The sequence below is a fragment of the Amphibalanus amphitrite genome, unplaced genomic scaffold (genome assembly GCF_019059575.1).
Source record: "Amphibalanus amphitrite isolate SeventyFive unplaced genomic scaffold, NRLGWU_Aamphi_draft 000520F_arrow, whole genome shotgun sequence".
Classification (NCBI taxonomy): domain Eukaryota; kingdom Metazoa; phylum Arthropoda; class Thecostraca; order Balanomorpha; family Balanidae; genus Amphibalanus; species Amphibalanus amphitrite.
In genome coordinates, this window is record NW_024882014.1 from 447,500 (window position 1) to 466,963 (window position 19,464).

The 19,464-nt window shown below is 47.3% G+C and overlaps 1 protein-coding gene across 2 annotated transcripts in view; it reads right to left on the bottom strand.

Annotated features, from left to right (window-relative positions):
* LOC122393168 (small conductance calcium-activated potassium channel protein-like) overlaps positions 1 to 18,775 on the bottom strand; it is a 96,372-nt gene extending 77,597 nt beyond the window's left edge. For both annotated transcript variants that reach the window (XM_043388916.1, XM_043388917.1), the window contains exons 1-2: positions 18,123 to 18,775; positions 68 to 76 (exon numbers count right to left, since the gene is read on the bottom strand). In XM_043388916.1, the coding sequence (XP_043244851.1) occupies positions 68 to 76; positions 18,123 to 18,680 (567 nt within the window). In that variant the 5' untranslated portion in view covers positions 18,681 to 18,775. The remainder of the gene's footprint in view (positions 1 to 67; positions 77 to 18,122) is intronic.
* Positions 18,776 to 19,464: the final 689 nt, after the last annotated feature.

Consider the following 19,464-nt stretch of genomic DNA (forward strand, 5'->3'; position numbering starts at 1 on the left):
ACAAACGAGTAGAACAAATGGCTCAGCCGCGCAGGCAAGACTGAACGGCGGCGAACAGAGTACTCACCATGGCCGGCTGCGAAAGAAAGGACCCTGATTAGGAGCCACAAATCGAACGGGTGTGGGCAGACGACAGGTGGTGAGCATTAGACACACACCACAGACATGTCGATGGGCGGCTGACCAATTATTCAAGAAGGAAAGTACACACGAATGACACACAGACAGCCCAGAAATGTCAGCCCAGAAATATCATGACAACAGAAGGACACAAAGCCTGCACCAGAAGTTCGGAAGCCATCAGGGGTATACATCAGGGTAAATTATTATCCCTTTAGGCATCCTTCATTTGTTTCCGAACAAAAATGTAATGAGGAGCTGAGAAAAAGTCGATCGATGATCGAAGCTTGAACCCTTGCAATAATCGAAATCCATGTTTTTTACAAAAAAAAACGAACAAGAGCATTGAACTCGATGACACTGAAACCTCAGTAATCCTTATTTCACATTTAACTTAAGTACTTCCTTGCATATCAAATAGGCGTTTGTTTGAGCTTGCTTAAAGTGCTTAACTTTTTATGACATCGCTTTTGATTTTTTTAAAGACATTGCTCTTGATAAGTTGCAAAAATCCCATAACCGCGCAAAGCCATAATTTATGTGGGGGTAGACATCCAATATTGGCAAATCCTAGATGCTGGTTTCGGGGGTGGTGGCGCCGGCGTCATATGGTGAGGCTGCCAGCGTTATTTATTGAAGAGGGACGGGGCGATAAATCGCCGACAGAGTGGCTGGGGCGCTATCACAGCCCGTCACTCGGCCGCCCGCGGACACGCTGTCACTGGCTGTCCCACGGATACCAGACGGCGGGGGACGACCGACTGCAGTCGGCTGTATGGGGTGAATACCCCGTCCCTGACAGTCTGCTAGGTGGATATAATGAGTTCATTGCCACATACCGGGTATAGTGTCAAGTGTCAACAACCTTTGACACATCCATTCAAAAGTTTTTGGGGGGGAAGAGTCTAAGGAAATCGTTTATGCGCTTGCGTTATGCTGGAGCTCACAGGGCACAGGCCCGATACGGCGCTGAACGCATGGCCTGCTCCGCAATACATTCTGAATGCCTGGCTGGGTAGACTGTTCCGCAGCACACTCTTGTGTTGCGGCACGGCCTACCGTTTCAGTGAAAACTGAAATCGAAGGCACCGAGAGCCTGAACTCGCACTATGGGTTACGGGTTACGCTTAACATGCCTTAAAAATGATTTCTGGTGTTGAGATTGCTGATCTTTGAGTATCAACCCTGGCGATTTCATTCCGAGAACCAAAAACATTTTCTTACCTCTTATCAGCACGGTATTTTAGCCGGATCAGTGATGGCTAAGCTAGCAATTAGCATGGGTCACCATGGTTAAAATGTCACCATGGTTAGTCGATTCAAGTGGATGAAAGAGTTCCGATGTGTAGGACGTATAGGTAAAATACATTCGTAAGGAATACCATTCACAGTAAACACTCATGAAAAGGCATAAACGTTTTCTGTTACATCTGAATAGTAAATTTCTTTCAAATATACCTACCTACCAAATTGAAAAAAGCGACATGAAAGTTGAGTTTTGGCTGTATTGGACAGTAGATTATGAAGAACTACCGGCGGTACGCCCGCAACCATTGTTTCCTCTAGAATGAGGTGGCTAGCTTTTCCCACCCTACGTGATGCCGAGCTAGCCAAAACCACATTTCTGATATTATAGCCTGTTTGGTCCGGGTAGAGCCTGTGACGTCTTGACACCGGCTGGTGGATTATGCCAGTTTGCGATCGTTATATCGGATAGGATAATGATATTCAGCAGGCAAACGGCCAGCGGGCAATACATGTTCAATTTCTGGGAAGAATATTTGTTTGAACATCATTTTCATTCAAATTTCAAACCTATTCGCAACACAAGTAACTATGCTTTCTTCATCATCTCATTAGACTTCCAAAGCATTTTGAATGATCTTGTTTGGCTAGAGCCTAGAGGTTTCGAAAGGATAGACCAAGGATAGACCATAGACCGATAGGATAGACTCTGGATGTCTATAGCAAATACTAATAATCAATTTGAAGCTTTTCGAATTTTGATGCATATGCTGTAAATGTGGATATATGTAAATGTGGATTCATTTTTCCCATTCCAGTCTCCAAGAATCATAGCAATTATTACGTCTTGTTTATGACTGAGTTTCTCTTCAAAAACACTAAAGTTTGGTCTAATCTAGCAAGTTAGGCAGTGCTTTGTTGCCATTAATCACGCTGATTTCCATACAACTTTCAAGGGACTCTGCCATCTTAAGAACACTGGCATCACAGATAGATTAACGTCAACTCGCCATCAGACTGATGCTATACTAAGCAAGTAGCGACGTAGTTGGAAAGGCAGTGGCGCAGCCAGGGGGGTGAAAGGGGTGAGATCTCACCCCCTTCTCTTATCCTAGCCCGCGCGGGGCTGGGGTCTCCAGCCGAACGCGCGGGGCTGGGGGGGGGGGGGTAAATTTTACCCCCCCTGTTATCTCCCGAACTAATGGTCCGATTTGGAAAATTCAAACGCCAATCGAAAGGTCTCATCACGAACTACTAAAAACATGTACTTAATTTAAAGTTTGAGGTCAAGGTCAAGGTCAGGTCAAGGGTACAAATTGCAAGTTTCTACAGTATCGGCCTTGCACCGTAGTTGCCGAAGAATGGAGTCATGGACTGAGACTGATCGCCCAAAACGTGTTCTTAGGCTACCAAGACAATATTCGTTGCATACAATATCATTCAGAGGTCAAGGTCAAGGTCAGGTCAGGTCAGGTCAGGTCACCAAAAAACAAAATATAGAAAAGGGCATGTGCGACACATGTTTTATGGGTCATTTTACTCATAGAATTCAATAGGCACACTCAATAAGTGATATGGACCACCTCTGGATGAATTTCAGGTCGAGGTCAGGTCAAGGTCAGGTCAAGTGAGGTCAAATTTTGAAGTTGGTTGTTAAGGCCTAAAAAGGTGTCTATCTGATGCAGTTTTTCACGGCGAATCGAATGGTGCAATTTTTGTTTCCGTACGAGGTCTAGAACTTCCAAAAAAGTCATTTTTCAAAAAATTTGTGTGTCGTGACGTCATAAAATTTTAAATAACTCCCACATTTTTGTACCGATTCTTCTAAAAATTGGTATGTAGGTGCACATAGACCACTTCTCTGACATATATTCCGGTTTTTTCGATAGACTCAAAATTTTGGATTTTATAATGATTTTCCCAAAAAAATCAGTTTTTTGAAAAAATTTAGGCCAAAATCCAAAAGTTTCAAAAAACCGAGATGGCCATTTGATAGACAAAGTAAAATTACGTATAACCTTTTTTGTTACGTCTTGATTCCTTTAAAAATGAAGATGTTAGCGGCGTTTGAACTTTTGCCGTTTTTGAGGCGAAAATGGCGAACATGACGTCACTAAAACGTCAATTTCTCAAAAAATTTCCGACGGATTTCGCTCAAATTTTCAGGGAACGTGTCAAATTGATGTAAGAAAAGGTACTGAAAGTTTGGCAGCGCTGCGCGCCGCCGTTTTTGAGATATCGCAAAAATTCGCGAGGGGGGGGGTAAAATTTACCCCCCCCCCGCCCCGCGCGGGCTAGGGGCCCACCGTCGATTCGAACTGTAACGTTATGCAGCCTGACAATTTTTTTTTATCATAATGTCAAGGTCCGTCATAGGACTGAAAAACAATTTTCAGGCCTGATAGCCCCCCCCCCCTTAGGATTTATAGTCCCATTACGTGATTTAAGAGGGTACATCCAAGGCCCGATTGAGCTAATCCAAGGCCTACATAGTGCATAGGAGGGCCCGTTCCATGGCATGAGAGGGCCATTTCAGGCCTGAGAGGGCCCATTTCAGGTCTGTGAGGGCCCATTTCAGGCCTGAAGGGGCCATGTAAAGCTTGAGAGGACCCATTTCAGGCCCTAGAGGGCCTGTTTGAGGCCTGAAAGGGGCCCATTTCAGGCCTGAGAGGGGCCATTTCAGGCCTGAGGGGGCCATTTCAAGCTTGAGATGGCCCATTTCATGCCCTAGAGGGCCCGTTTGAGGCCAGAGAGGGCCCGTTTGAGGCCTGAGAGGGGCCCATTTCAGGCATAAGAGGCACCATTTCAAACCTGAGAGGGCCAAGTAACGGTATGAGGGGGCCCTTTTTCGACCTAATAGGGACCATTTCCGGGCTGAGAGGGCCCATTTCAGGTCTGAGAGGGCCAATGTCAGGCCTAAGAGGGCCCTATTTAAGCCCTAGAGGACCTATTTGAGGCCTGAGAGGGTCCACTTCAGGCCTGAGAGGGACCCATTTCAGGTCTGAGAGGGCCCAGTTCAGATCTGAGAAGGCTCAAGTCAGGAATGAAAGGATCATCCTATGTGTGGGAGGGTCCGTACTCCGTGCATGGTCTTGGTCTGAGAGGGCCTATCTCAATCCTGATTGAGCCGATATCATGCCTGATATAGGTCAACTCACCACATGTATATTGATGGCCCAGGTCATGTCTAATGGGCCCGTCTCAAGAGCCAGAGATTTTATGCTTGAGGAAGCCTACCCCAGGCCTGAGGGGGCCCATAGAGGTTTTTGAGGCTCATGGAGGCGTCCGAAGGCTCCTCTTCTCTTCAGGCCTGTGCCTGCCTCACTACCCGGCCCCACCCCGACGTCTAGGGGTTAAACGCCTAGGTATTCATCAGGACCCCACACCGGTCCATGATGGCTCCAAACTGACACCTGAGGCTCCTGCACCGACTTTTGAGGGGCCCACCGGCCTCTGATCTCAAAAGACCGTAGGCCGTAGGTCTCAAAAGACCATGTCGATTGTCGATATCGTTAGACCCCCAAGTCTTGGAAGGCCTGTACCCTATGCAGACTCTTGAGGGCTTTACGTGGGCTTGTAAATGCCCCAAACTGGCCGTAGCCCCTAGCCCAGCTCGGGGAGCATTCATTCTGGCCAGGGTTCATAATGTCCAGGGTACGATATGCCCAGTGTCGAAATGGCCAGTGCCTTGAATGGGCCAGAGTTCATAATGTCCAGGGGTTGCATGGTCCAAATGCGGCCAACTGGCTGCAGATAGGGTATATTCAAAGAGGCCAGGGTTCATAATGTCCAGGGCACGATGTGTCCAGTGTTCGAAATGGTCAGGGTTCATAATGTCCAGGGCACGATGTGTCCAGTGTTCGAAATGGCCAGGGTTCATAATGTCCAGGGCACGATGTGTCCAGTGTTCAAAATGGGCAGTGCCTTGAATGGGCCAGAGTTCATAATGTCCAGGGATTACATAGTCACTGAGAGTGAAGTCATTATGTAAAAAACACGGAGCCAGCTCAATGCGAAGCAGTGCAGTGCCGAAGGCAATGCCTTAGGAGAGATTACAGGCAATAGTAAATCAAATATTTTTAGGTTAAGTGGTTATGTATCTAGCTTCAGGCCGAAGGCCTGAAGCCTGATGCATAACCACTTAACCTAAAAATATTTGATTTACTATTGCTTGCAATCTATTCATGCGAGAAACTATTTCCTTATCCCTGGTAGGCAAACATCATTACCTTAGGTTAGGTTAGGTTAGGTTAGGTTAGGTTAGGTTAGGTTAGGTTAGGTTAGGTTAGGTTAGGTTAGGTTAGGTTTGGTTGGGTTGGGTTGACTATGTAATCCCTGGACATTATGAACTCTGGCCCATTCAAGGCACTAGCCATTTTAAACACTGGACACATCGTGCCCTGGACATTATGAACACTGGCCATTTCGAACACTGGACACATCGTGCCCTGGACATTATGAACCCTGGCCATTTCGAACACTGGACACATCGTGCCCTGGACATTATGAACCCTGGCCTCTTTGAATTTACCCTATCTGCAGCCAGTTGGCCACATTTGGACCATGTAATCCCTGGACAATGTGAACACTGGCCAATTCAGGGCACTGGCCATTTCGAGCACTGGACACATTGTGCCCTGGACATCATGAACCCTGGCCTAAATAATACGCACCCGCCCAGCTCGACCGCGCCCCGCAGAACAGGGCCCCAGGCTTTCCAGTTTTACGCCCCTGAGGGGTGTTTGAATATTCCCTTCTAACTAGAGGTGGAAATGACTAACGTTTTCCAAAATCTTGACTAATGACTGACTAATGACTAATGACAATTTTGGTTGACTGACTTTTGACTGACTAATCTTTGGTCTCAAAAGGCTTGATTGACTAACGCCATTTTTCTTTATTTTGACTAATATTTGACTAAATTTCGGAATTTGTTAGCACTGCGTAAATAATTCCGATCGACACCGGAAAAACACAAATCGATCCCAAATTTTCTCCCTAATCATTTTATGGCCAACGCGATGCGAAGCCACCGCAAGATATCTTGTCGGCCGCTACGACGCCTGGTTAGGGAGATAACAGGCGGGGAGGAGGGGGGGGGGGAATTTATCCCTCAGCCGGGCGCATTCGGCCGGCGACCCCCAGTGGGGCGCGGGTTAGCCCTCGCCCGGCCCTGGCAGGGCATTTTTCGTAACGCGGCCTGGCTGGGGGGGGGGGGGGGGGTCGATGCGATCCTTCTGGCGTTTCGAAACTAAGCGTCGTGGCGTTTCGCAACAAAGACCAGTCGATTGGTCTCAACGAGTACTCGCGATTGGTGGTATATTTTTACCATGGGTCAATATTTGACCCAGTTATGACAGGTCATTGGTCAAAGGAAAAATTTCGTGGAAAAACTATAATTTTCCAAATTACTTAGCCAATATTGGCGAATTTATGAAAGATAGCGTCATGAAACTTTCACGACCGCGTTTCGCAACGAATTAGCAACAAAATGAGGAATAGTTGACTGCATTTCAGTCATTACTGGCGTGACGTATTCCCCGGGAACATGGGAGGCCACGCCCGCCGCCGGCGAGGACGTTTGCGAATATCGAGAGCTTTCCAACTGATCGAGTCAACATTGGTGCGTCTATGAAAGATAGAGACTTGCAACTTCGAAGAGCGTATTCCTCAGAAGAGCGTATTCCTCAGCTGCAAAATTACATATTGTTGACTTTTTATGACTTTTTATGGTGATAAAAAAGGCTTTCAATGACGTCACGTGCCACGGTACCTGGCCCAAAAAGCCGCAAGGCTATGCTCGCTGACCGGCAGCAGCAGCGGCCGCCCGTCAACCGGAGACCTGGGGAAGTGGGGAGTTCACTGCCACTTGTAGGAACAGTTTTGAAGGCGTTTAGGTGGAAATTGAACCGCAGATTCGGATTCAGGACCTCAAGAAACCCCACTACGGACACTAAACACATCTCATATCACGGAGGTCAGCGTGTGAACATGCGAGATCATCTTGGTTGACCTTAGAAAGGTCAATATACAATGTAAAGATCATGTCCAGTCAAATTCTGACATAAACCACACGGAACAGCTTCGTTCTTGTCGATGAGATCACGTCCAGTTACGGTATGTACGATTTTGTCAAAAACGGTGGGAGGTTGTACTTATTATGACGTCATAGCTCGGTGAACTGACATGACCCAATTTTTTTTTTTGTCTAGCAAAAGTTGTGCAAAGGATACCCCAGAGGCTATTGAAAATTTCAGCACGATCCGACTAATAGTTCAGCGCGCATCGCAAAAACAACTCAGGGGGGGGGGGGTCGCATCGACCCCTCCCCTGTCAGGGCGATGGTTAAGTCACCTCACGAATCACGACAAATTAGTCGACTAATATGCAACAAAATCATTGACTAATGACTGACTAATGACTAACAAACATTTTGGTTGACTGACTTTTGACTGACTAAAAAAGTGCTTGACTAACGTTAGTCGACTAATTTTTGACTAATGACTAATATTCATTTCCACCTCTACTTCTAACCTGACTCCAGGGTCACGTAGCGACAAGCGCGGTGGTAGGCGGCTTTCTCAGTCAGCTGGTTGCCGCCGGCGCGGTCGGTCGTGCTACGCTCCGCTCCAGCCCGCACCGCCCGCGTGGCGAGTGAGTGCGTGTCCGACCATAACGAGTGACCGCGCGCGAAACTGGTGACTTTTTTGGGGCTCACACTAGCTTTATGAACGTGTGAGTCCTCCAGTGAACGCGGAGCCTGCGACGGCAGCGTCGTTTTTTCTTGCACGAGTGCTACCGTACGCCCGTGATGAGTGACCGCGCGGAGGCCAGGCCGAGGCAGGCCTCGTCTCGGGATGGTGGTGCCAGAGACACATCCGCACTAGTGCACAGTGACACTACTAGCGAGCGACAATCGGTGAGCGAGCTAGTAAGGAACTACAGTGACCCGCCCGAAGGACAGAAAAGAGACAGATCCGAGTCCGGCGATCCTGCACCAGCCGGCAAGCGTGGCGCAAGGGAGTTGGGCGGTGAGCCCACGCCCAGTCCGTCGGCTCTCGGCGGCCGCGGCTTCAGAGAGCGGCTGGAAGACGCGATCGACGGCCTGGAGAGTCGGCTCGTCGCCTCCTTCTCACGTGAGCTCCACGAGTTCCGCGAGTCGCTAACAGCCGAAATCGACAAGCTCAACGAGCGTGTCAGAGACCTGGAGCGGCACGTCAAGGTGCGAGACGGGGTCATCGATCAGCTAACCGACGATCTCCGCCAGTCCAGAGCTGACATCACGGCCCTTCAAACCAGAGTTGAAGATGCAGAAATAAACTCCCGCCTGCCATGCCTCATCTTCTCCGGTACAGCCATGGCGCCCCGCCGCTCGGCCCGCCTGGGCGCGCCCTTGATCAACCAGACATCGCCGGGGGCAGCTGACGCCGCCGCTGCGACCGTGCCGCCCGGCTCCGGTCGAGGACGCGCGCCCGGGACGTCACAGTCAGCTGACCGCCAGGTCACGGCCGGCCCGGGCCAGTCGGCGGCGGACGGCGGGCGGGCCCGGTCGGGCGCGCGGGTCGGTGACCGAGAGGAGCGGGAGGATGTGAACACACTCGTCGTGGACACCCTCAACCAGTGTATGCCCGGTCTCAACCTGTCGTCAGCGGACATAGATCGGGCTCATCGGCTGCCAGGCGCGAACCACCGGATCATCGTCCGCTTCGTGCGCTCTGGAGAAGGCAGCCTACGAGACAGGATCATGACCCGGCGCATGGAGTTGAAGGGCAAAGACCTCTACGTCAACGAGTCACTGACGAAGATGAGAGGACTGATCTTCAGATCTCTACTGGCCGCCAAACGCGAGAAGAAGGTTTACACAGTCTACTCACGGGGCGGCCAAGTATTCTTCAAGCAAGAGCAGTACGGCACCGGAAAGCGAGTAGACTCTTTGGAGCAGGTGCGCCGGCTCGGCTACACAGTACTCGAGCGCTGAGTACCGGCTCGCCTGTACGGCGAACTGCGCGACCGCCTGCACTCCGGGCCGTGTTCGGCGACGTCTGCTAACTTACCGGTGCCAACTTCATCAATCAGGTGATGTCGTTCGAACGGGTTCATCAGTCCAACGTCTAATAATAATCGTTGTTTACCGGAATTGTGTACCTAAGACATAAGTTAAAGTTAATGTTCAATTTCAAGCAATTGTATCAACTTGCAACAGTGCAGTTAATCTTTGTCTGTAGTACTTGTAGGTCGACTTCTTGATAGTCGTTTCACTGATTACCTTGCTAACTTTTTGTCGCGGGCTCCGCGTCTGTTTACTTAGTTGTTTTTCACTCTTTATGTTTTCCTTGTCATACCCCTTATTGCATTACTTAATACTGTTGTCATCCATACTATCATTGTCACTGTTTATTGCGCCAACACTGGTTTTCGTTTCCCCCAAGAGACTCTCTGTTCGTCCGTCTGTTTTGATTTTCCGCAGATTAGGCATCATGTCCCGGAGCAGTGCGGCGTCGGCGGGGGGATCGGCGGCGGCGCTCGGCTCGGCCCGTCCTCGGTGGGTGGCTGGGGCGGCGGCGGCGAGACTGGGAGCGCGAGCGGTCTTCTATAGAACCCGAGGACAACAGCCGACTGCCCTCCTTGCGACCGGCGACGCTCGTACCTGTTTCCTCTTCTCACAAGCTGGAGCCCTGGTGAGCGTTAACACTTCCAATTACACAGATACAAACGCTACACTTGCGCAATCCAGCACCATGCCACAAATCCGCAAACGTGCCGACACCGTCAAGTACCCAACGCCAAATGCATGCAATGAAATGAAGACACGTGAGCACATTTTTCAATATTTGCAAGAATATGGGTTCCATTAAAATCATATCAATTAATGTCAGAGGCCTAGGATCTCAACACAAGCGAAGAGACGTAATGCATTATATAAAAAATCTAAACAGTAACATAATCCTTCTTCAAGACACTCACTTGACGCAGGATAAAATACCATCGTTTAATAATCTTTGGGAAGGAAAGGCATACCACTCTTGCCATACAAGTAACAGTAGAGGTGTGTCTATACTCATCAATAAAAATAGCCAACACGAAATAATAAACAAATACGTAGACAATAAAGGCAATTATCTCATACTTGAATGTAAAATAAATTCTGTCAACTACTTGGTAAGCAGTATATATGGCCCGAATCGAGATGAGCCGCAGTTCTACGAACAATTAGGTCAAATAATAGAAAATGCAAACTATGATAATATCATCCTCGGTGGGGACTTTAATTTCGTGGCAAATGCAGAAGATGATAGTTATGGATATATTCGTGAGAATAATGTTAATGCGAGGAAGAAATTCATGTCAATATGCAATGAAAATAACTTAATTGATATATGGCGACATAAAAACCCAACGCAACAACAGTACACGTGGTTCACATCCAATTTAAACAAGGGAGCAAGATTGGATATGTTCTTCGTTAGCAACCACCTGGTCGCCAGCTGCTCCGATTTGCAAATACTCCCTGGATATAAAACGGATCATAATATCATTTCAATGCGGGTACAAACCAATGAACAACAAAGAGGACCTGGCCTGTGGAAATTTAATGAATCTTTATTACATGATGAAAAATACATACAAATCGTAAATGAATGCATCCAGAGAACGATTGAGGAGTACGCTGTACCTCTGTACACTAAAGAATTTCTTTCAAATGCAGAAAACTTCAACAAAATAGAATTCAAAATAGGTGATGACCTATTTTATGAAACACTTCTGATGCTCATCAGAGGAGAAACTGTTAAATACTCAAAAATTAAAGCAAGAGAATTCAAGCTAAAAGAAAAAGAATTAATTACGAAGGTAGCTCAAGCAAGCTCAGCTTTTACAATCAACAGATCGGAAGAAAATAGCTCACAGCTTAAGAGTTGTAAGGAGGAGCTAGAGAAGTTTAGGGAGCCTATTGTTCACGGTTTAATTGTAAGATCCAGAATAAGATGGCACGAAGAAGGCGAAAGGTCATCTAAATATTTCCTCGGTTTAGAGAAAAACGCAATGAGGAAAAGCCCAGCAGAGCTTATCTCTGACAATCATAAAATTACAGAAGCGTCAGAAATCCTTAAGGCCTTCACCAACGACTTAACCCATAAATTTAACAAAATAAACAGTGCTCCCAAAGAAGTAGTTGAAAAACTCGCACTTGAGAACATCAATGAAAAAATAAACACACATGAACGAGCACTCCTTGAGAACACGATCTCTTATCAAGAATTAACACAGGCAATGCAAAAAATGAACAAAGGAAAATCCCCAGGCTCAAATGGGTATACGGCATGTTTCTTTAGAAAATTTTGGCAGAAATTGGGGCCCTTCCTTTACAGAGCATTTATATATTGTACCAAACTTGGCAAAACCCTTCTTTCTCATCGAGAGGGGATCATAACAATGATCCCCAAGGCCGGAAAACAACTCAACACTTTAAAAGGTTGGCGCCCAATAACGTTGTTGAATGTTGATTTCAAAATAATTTCGTCAGCTATCTCGGCACGAATACAAAAAGTAATAGGAAAGCTAGTAGACCCATGTCAAACAGCCTACATCAAAGGACGATACATAGGTGAAAATACACGCTTAATATATGACGTGATAAATCTCCTTTCAAACAGAAAAGAATCAGGGTTAGTTATGTCTGCTGACTTTGAAGCTGCATTTGATTCGCTCTCGTGGGAGATGATACTGGAAGTGTTAAAACAGTACAACTTTGGACCAAATTTCATAGAAATCATTAAACTTCTATATTTAAACAACGATAACTTCTCCCGAATAATAGTAAACGGGCATTTGGGGGATAAAATATACCTGAATTGCGGAATCCGACAAGGAGACCCGACTTCAGGCTACCTTTTCAACCTCGCAGTGAACCTGCTTACGCAACAAATCAAGAAATCAAGAAAAGTAACCGCGCATCAAAATTTCAGACAGTGCGGAAGTAAGAATTTCTCAATATGCCGACGATACCATCTTATTCCTAAAGAATGAAACAGAATGCGTTAAAGGAGCTATACAAGAATTGCAAAGATTCTCAGAAGCATTAGGACTTAACTTAAACATTGACAAAACATGTTGTCTGCGGATTGGCTGCGCAAGGCAGTTCAACAACGTTGGTTGCAGCCAAATCAAGTTTGTTGACCAATTGAAAATATTAGGAATAACGTTCAATGAGAATAACAAAAACATTACTCAGGTCAATTTCGAACCGAAAATCACTCAGATTCAAACAGAAATTCAACATTGGCGTAGAAGAAACATTACAACGTTAGGGCGAATAACAGTCGTCAAGTCCCTGTTGATGTCAAAATTAGTTCATCTATTTATGGCCCTACCTGACCCCTCTAGAAAAGAATTTAAAAGTCTTGAGAGAATCTTATTCGAATTTGTTTGGGGTGGTAAACGAGATCCAATAAAACGCGCGAAACTTATACAAAACTTTACCGCAGGTGGTCTTCGCATGATAGATGTCCAATCCTTCTGCGCCAGCATGAAGCTGACATGGCTCAAAAGAATAATGGCATCAAACGCATCATGGTCACGTATAGTCGAAATTGAACTACCACCAATTGAAAACGTGCTTCAATTTGGCAGTAAACAACTAGAGAAATTGATGAAGAAGGTTGAAAACAAGTTTTGGAGCGACGTACTAAAAAGTTTTGCAAACTTTAGCAGAGTATACGTACCTGATGAGGCTAACGTACTTTTCGAAAGCATATGGTTTTCAGATTACACGAAATTCCAATGTTCAATAATACGTAGCTGGTACAAAAAAGGAATTCGGCTCATAAATGATTTGTTTAACGAAAATACAGGGACCTTACATACCAAAGAGAGCCTCGAAAATGCTTACGACGTGAAGATGACATTTTTATGTTATTCGAGCTTAATCAGGAGCTTACCTGATTACATAAAAAACCAACAAATAGATAAAACACTTGGGCCGATAATGCCACATAGAATGTGCGTGGTGTTAAACAATGAAAAATTTTCACGTCAAGCGTACGAAGCAAATGTAAAACATAAGCAGTTAGAAATACGGAATGCTAATGAACGCCAAAAAGCAAAGTGGATCAGAGATATTGGGGGTTTTGAGGAAAATAGCCTTGCAATCTTAAAAAAGGCCACAAAGTCAGCAAAACTGATAATGTTTCAATATAAACTCATAAATCGCATATATGCGATTTATGAGTTTATATTGAAACATTATCAGTTTCAATTCGTTGCTACTATAGTAGCAACGAATACCTACCTTAAGACTATACACATAAAAGACGAAGATACTTGCACGTTCTGTAAAGTAGAACCGGAAACACTGGTTCATATGTTCTGGCATTGTAATAAAGTAAAGTCCTTTATAGCAGATATCAAACGCAGAATTTTAGATCCGTACGAAATACGCCTCCCTATAAACAGCAAAACTTGGTTCTTCCTAATCGATGCAAATCCACAACAGACACATATATTGGCTTTAGCAAAAATGGTCATATATGAAGCAAGGTTACGAAATATCACACCAGAGGTGACACACCTAATAAACAAACTGAAAATTGTTGTAGAAATAGAACAACAAGCAGCTAATCGCATAAACAAACAAATAGAATTCGAGAAAAAGTGGGGAAGACTAAAAAGTATCGTCGTACAAAACGATGCACATTAACTGCCGTATATTTTTTTTACACAAATCTTTGTACGTCAATCCATAACACAGTTGCACACTTGCAGCACTCTTGCCTGCAAATGCATGCATTTGCATGCATTTGTGGGCATGTAAATTGTATCTTCATGCAATTTGCATCTCATGTGAGATCAGTTTGCATCATTGCATGATGTAGGCTGATCTGCATGAGGAATAGAAATACGTAAAAACACTTAAAAATACATACATAAAATGCATACAATAAATACATAGTATACAGTATACATAAATATACACATCATATTTATAAAACAAACATGCCACAAACACCCGGATGATCCCCAAGGTCACGAGCTCGCCGGTCGCGGGAAGGGACTAGCGGCTGTTTTGTCTTGCATGTGACGTGTGAAAGGAGCAAAACAAAGTAGAAAATAGTAGAGATTCCAGTCACGCCGCCGCCGCCTCGATCGCCCCGGTGACCGGGCTGGCCGAGTCGCCGCCGGCGCGTCTTCCGCCGGCGTCGCTCGCTGCATCGCCGGTGTCATTGATGGTTGATAGTCATTGATAGCTGTTAAAAGTTGATATAAAAACTGTTCTGTATTGATAAATGTAAACCTCTGGGCTTTGTTAAATAATTTGTATTTTTTGCAGTGTTGTTATCCTTATCTTGTGTTGAACGTTTCACCCGGACCTTGCCTCGCTGTTTTGCTCACTCTGACTTGTTTGGTTGCCTGTTCGCTGTTGGAGCAGTGCCGCAAAGACCGGTCCCGCGGTGGTGCCATGTGTGCCTTGACCTGTGTAGTGCAACTTTTAAATTAAAAAAAAGAAACCCCACTACGGACACTAAACACATCTCATATCACGGAGGTCAGCGTGTGAACATGCGAGATCATCTTGGTTGACCTTAGAAAGGTCAATATACAATGTAAAGATCATGTCCAGTCAAATTCTGACATAAACCACACGGAACAGCTTCGTTCTTGTCGATGAGATCACGTCCAGTTACGGTATGTACGATTTTGTCAAAAACGGTGGGAGGTTGTACTTATTATGACGTCATAGCTCGGTGAACTGACATGACCCAATTTTTTTTTGTCTAGCAAAAGTTGTGCAAAGGATACCCCAGAGGCTATTGAAAATTTCAGCACGATCCGACTAATAGTTCAGCGCGCATCGCAAAAACAACTCAGGGGGGGGGGGGTCGCATCGACCCCTCCCCTGTCAGGGCGATGGTTAAGTCACCTCACGAATCACGACAAATTAGTCGACTAATATGCAACAAAATCATTGACTAATGACTGACTAATGACTAACAAACATTTTGGTTGACTGACTTTTGACTGACTAAAAAAGTGCTTGACTAACGTTAGTCGACTAATTTTTGACTAATGACTAATATTCATTTCCACCTCTACTTCTAACCTGACTCCAGGGTCACGTAGCGACAAGCGCGGTGGTAGGCGGCTTTCTAAAGAGCGTTGAAAATCATGAGAAATTACTTCAGTCATGTTGCAGTTCAGACCAAAGCCCACGTCGTCATGTTCATCGAAGGAAAAGTTTCGCCTTTTTCGACACTCGAGGACATATAAAGCTATAGCGCGCTGAAAGTGGGTTTGATAGCTCTCTAACGCGCGCAATCAGCCATGGGGGGGGGGCGTATCGGCCAAACCCGATCATCTAACAAAAATTTAAGAAGGCTAGAAAGACGAGAAAAAGCAACGGATAGCTGTAGGATGCTTCAGAATCGTAGAGGTCATTTTTCGATTAGGTCATCGCTGAGGTCGTTGAAGATAAAGTAATGATAAAAATGATAAACACAAAGAAAAGATTACGAAGAAAAAATTATTGTTTTTTATATCTTTCACAAATGACCGTATAACTCGTGAACCAAAGAGCAACTCATCTGCTTCGCGATGAGTTACAACATACAGCTTCGCGAACAACTCATTCGATAGGCCTTTCAAAACGCTTTCGCTTTTATTATTTGACCTCAATGGCTCTTGTCAACGGTTTCGCAACAGAGCAGAGGGCAAATCCATCTAAATAGTCACATTTTACCACAAAAATTTTGCTAAGAATTTTGCAACAACTTTGGTGAGAAAAACTGAGACATTTACATTTTACTTTGTCATCGTTTTCTCGTCAACATGCATCGAATGAGCTACCTATAATTTCACATAAAAAGTTCAACTTCAAAACGTGACCGCAGATCAAGGTCATGAATTGCGCTGTCCATCAAATATGGGCAGAAATGGTCGTGTTTCTGTAAATATGCTGTTGTTTTTGACGTGCCTCTTCAGATCACGAGCTATTTGTCCTTTTCCCCGATTTGGCTGGTAATGTTAAGGACAAAGATCTGACCTGACCGGGCTGACCACAGATCAGACTCAGAGTGTTAACAAAGTTTAAAATCAGAAACTCATATTCAATGATTATTCAAATGGTTTTGCGAGTTTCCAAAAATTCGGCAAAACAGCGACCGCTTTCGTTGTTGTTAAGGGGCCACCATTTGGTTGAGGGGGCCCACTTTGCTGGGGGGGGGGGGCCCATCGCGAACGTCTCTCACCCCCGTCTCCATGGAGTTCTGGCTGCGCCACTGTGGAAAGGCGTTGGCTTTGGTTGCTTCTGAATGTTATAATGACTATAGCCAGCGATGGTGCAGATAGCCCTTCCTGACTTCCAATTGCTGCATCTACGCTCGTCATCTGCTCCAACAGAGCCAGCCAGCAGGAGTGCAATGTCATATTACCGGCTGCAGAATGCAGCGGAAGCTAGCGAGCAGTGATCACCCAATCGAAAAAAAAAACGCTCCAAACAAAACCACAGAGCCGTAATTTTGTTTTGTTTTGTTTTGTTGGGTTAGGCCCTTTCGGTCGACAAGACCATTGCAGAGCCGGAAGGATGATAGGAATTAGGGGGAGACATTGGTCTGGGCAGGCACCCTAGTGAGTCGCCGGGGCTGAGCCCGTCCAGAGGACAGGCCACCCAGCCCCAAGGCACTCACTACACCCGGCTACGGGGTGCGCTCCCTCAGGAGCAGCGGTGCCGCTCCAAGGGAGCAGCCCGCATGAGATAAAGTTGCCTGCCCAGCCCGGAAGGGGGTTGTGGCGTGGAGGAGAAGGATTTCAGTGTCCTGAGGATAGAAGCACGGACAGGTGGAGCCGTAATAAAAAACATTAGCTATGTAATCGGTGCTGATAGTGAATGAGGAGAATAACAATAATTGATAAAGATGGTAGCAAGATTTTTTCCAGCACTAGCCCGAACATTGATGGTGCTGCCACCTGCTTCGAAGTCAGTGGTACGTTTAGTTTCAACTACGGCCAGCAGAGTACCTGAATATGTTCCGATCATGGCTTTACCAAAGAAATTCAAGGTTCGCATCAAAAAATTCTCCAGAATGCTAAATTCAATGTTTGCAAATGTCAAACATGCTTCAAAAGAAGAAAGAATAGACGCAACTACTTTGACCGATAAAAGAACTTCGAATAGCTAAAGGTCAAATCCCCAGCCAAAATAGTACCATACAATGGTTTAAACAGTTTCCTCCCTCTCACCAGGACCAACCCATTCACATTCTTCTGTCCAGCACGGTTCAAACATTTTATGCAATAATGCAGGACGTGCAACTACCGGGACCTAACTATTGGCCAAAGTGGCAAAATCTTGTTACGGAACAGGATGTCTTGTAGAACATACGAACTACCGTCAACTCTCAACTCAATAACGCGAGTTCCCCGGCGGATGAAGCAGCGGTCGATGGCACCGTTCTTGTCAGGCTGCCTTCTGATATAGCGACCATCGATGTTGTATTGTTTTCTAGTGCATAAACTATTTTCCATCAGGGGTCCCGGGTCAGAATGTAAATAGCAGAGCCCAAATACAATACACGCACGTTACACGATGCATTTTTTTTTCGAGAGTAGCGGTTACTCCCCCCCCCCCCCAGCTAGTGCGCAGTCGTCCCCTGCCCCTCCCAAGTCAGCGCAAAGCCGTCATCTGTCCCCTCCCCTAACTAGCTCCCAGTCACCTCTCCTTCCCCCGGGCAGTGCCCAGCCATCCCCAGTCCCACAGCGCCACTCACGTGTCGGAACTGGCGGATGGCGCCGTTGATTCTCAGCGAGTCGGCGGCGATCTCGGCGAACTCACTGCCACGGCCCGAGTCGTGGCAGTGCAGCTGGCGCAGGCTGGCCGCTGAGCGGGGGTGGTGGCACGAGGTGCACGTCTCCGGCTGAGAGTGCTGGCGCACGATCTTGTCGCGGCTGGTGGAGGGCGCGCCGAGCGCGGCCGGGCCGCCGCCGCGCGCGCCCACCACCGAGCACACCGAGTCGCGCGAGCCCACCCGGTGGATGTTGATGCACGAGCAGCGGCGGCGCGCCAGCGTCTGCGGACACAGGTAGGTGCGCCGGCAGTGCAGCTCGATGTCGGGGAAGCTGCGCGCGGCGCCCTCCTGGCCGCCGGACGGCTCTCCGGAGAGCGGCGGCAGCGTCAGCAGCGGCACGGCTCGCACGTCATCGGCCGGCTCTGTGGTGATGACGGGCCGCTGCCGCGGCGGTGGCGGCGTGTCCTCGGGCGGCAGCAGGTTCTCGGTGGAGCCCTGCCGGCCGCAGGGCGACAGCGGGGACATGGCCGACCGCTCCATGCTCCCGGCGGACGGTGGCTGTTCACGGTTTGATTCTTTGCTCAGGGCGGTGAGGCGGCGACCTCAGCGCGCCGCGGCGCCGCAGGTGACCACGTCTGAAACAGAGGGCGCCCAGGTCAGCGCGATGGTAGCGACACCGTCACCCCTGGCGGCCACATTCCGAGCTGCAGCTCACAGCTCCGCCCGGGTGGTGGCGCGTTGATCACTGATCAGTCCAATACCACTCCAATTGGCTGGGGACGAAAGGCATCGCCATTCGACACGATTTGCAGCCGGTTCGCTGGGCGGGATGGATGAGTATGAGTCCCGTCTCCACGTCGGAGCTATAAATACATCTGTCTGGAGGTCAGAACGTCAGATTGCTCAACACCCAACAGATGGGTCGTGATTTTCCATTGCCTAGACGTTTGTCGCTCCACATCGCGCTTATCATTCTAGCCCGACTCACACTAAATGGATTACACGAGCCAAAAAGTAGTTCATTAGAGCGCTAGTTAGCCGTAAAACAGGGCCGTATCGTGACTATGTTGCCAAGGGCGTCGCCTGACGCGTCGCCATCATTTGTCGGCACTAGGGCCATTGACCGCTTATTAGCCTGTTGCCGAGCGCATTGAGCGCCACTGGACGCTTCCAGAGAGGCCCTCAATCGACTGCACTCTGTAATGCAGCTCGCTCTCTGAAGCACAGGGCGGCGGCGGCCGGCCGGGCGTCCCAGCGGCGCCGTGTCGATACCGGGACGGCCAGCGGCCGCTGGAGGAGACGGACCGACCGCCGCTCCCATAAA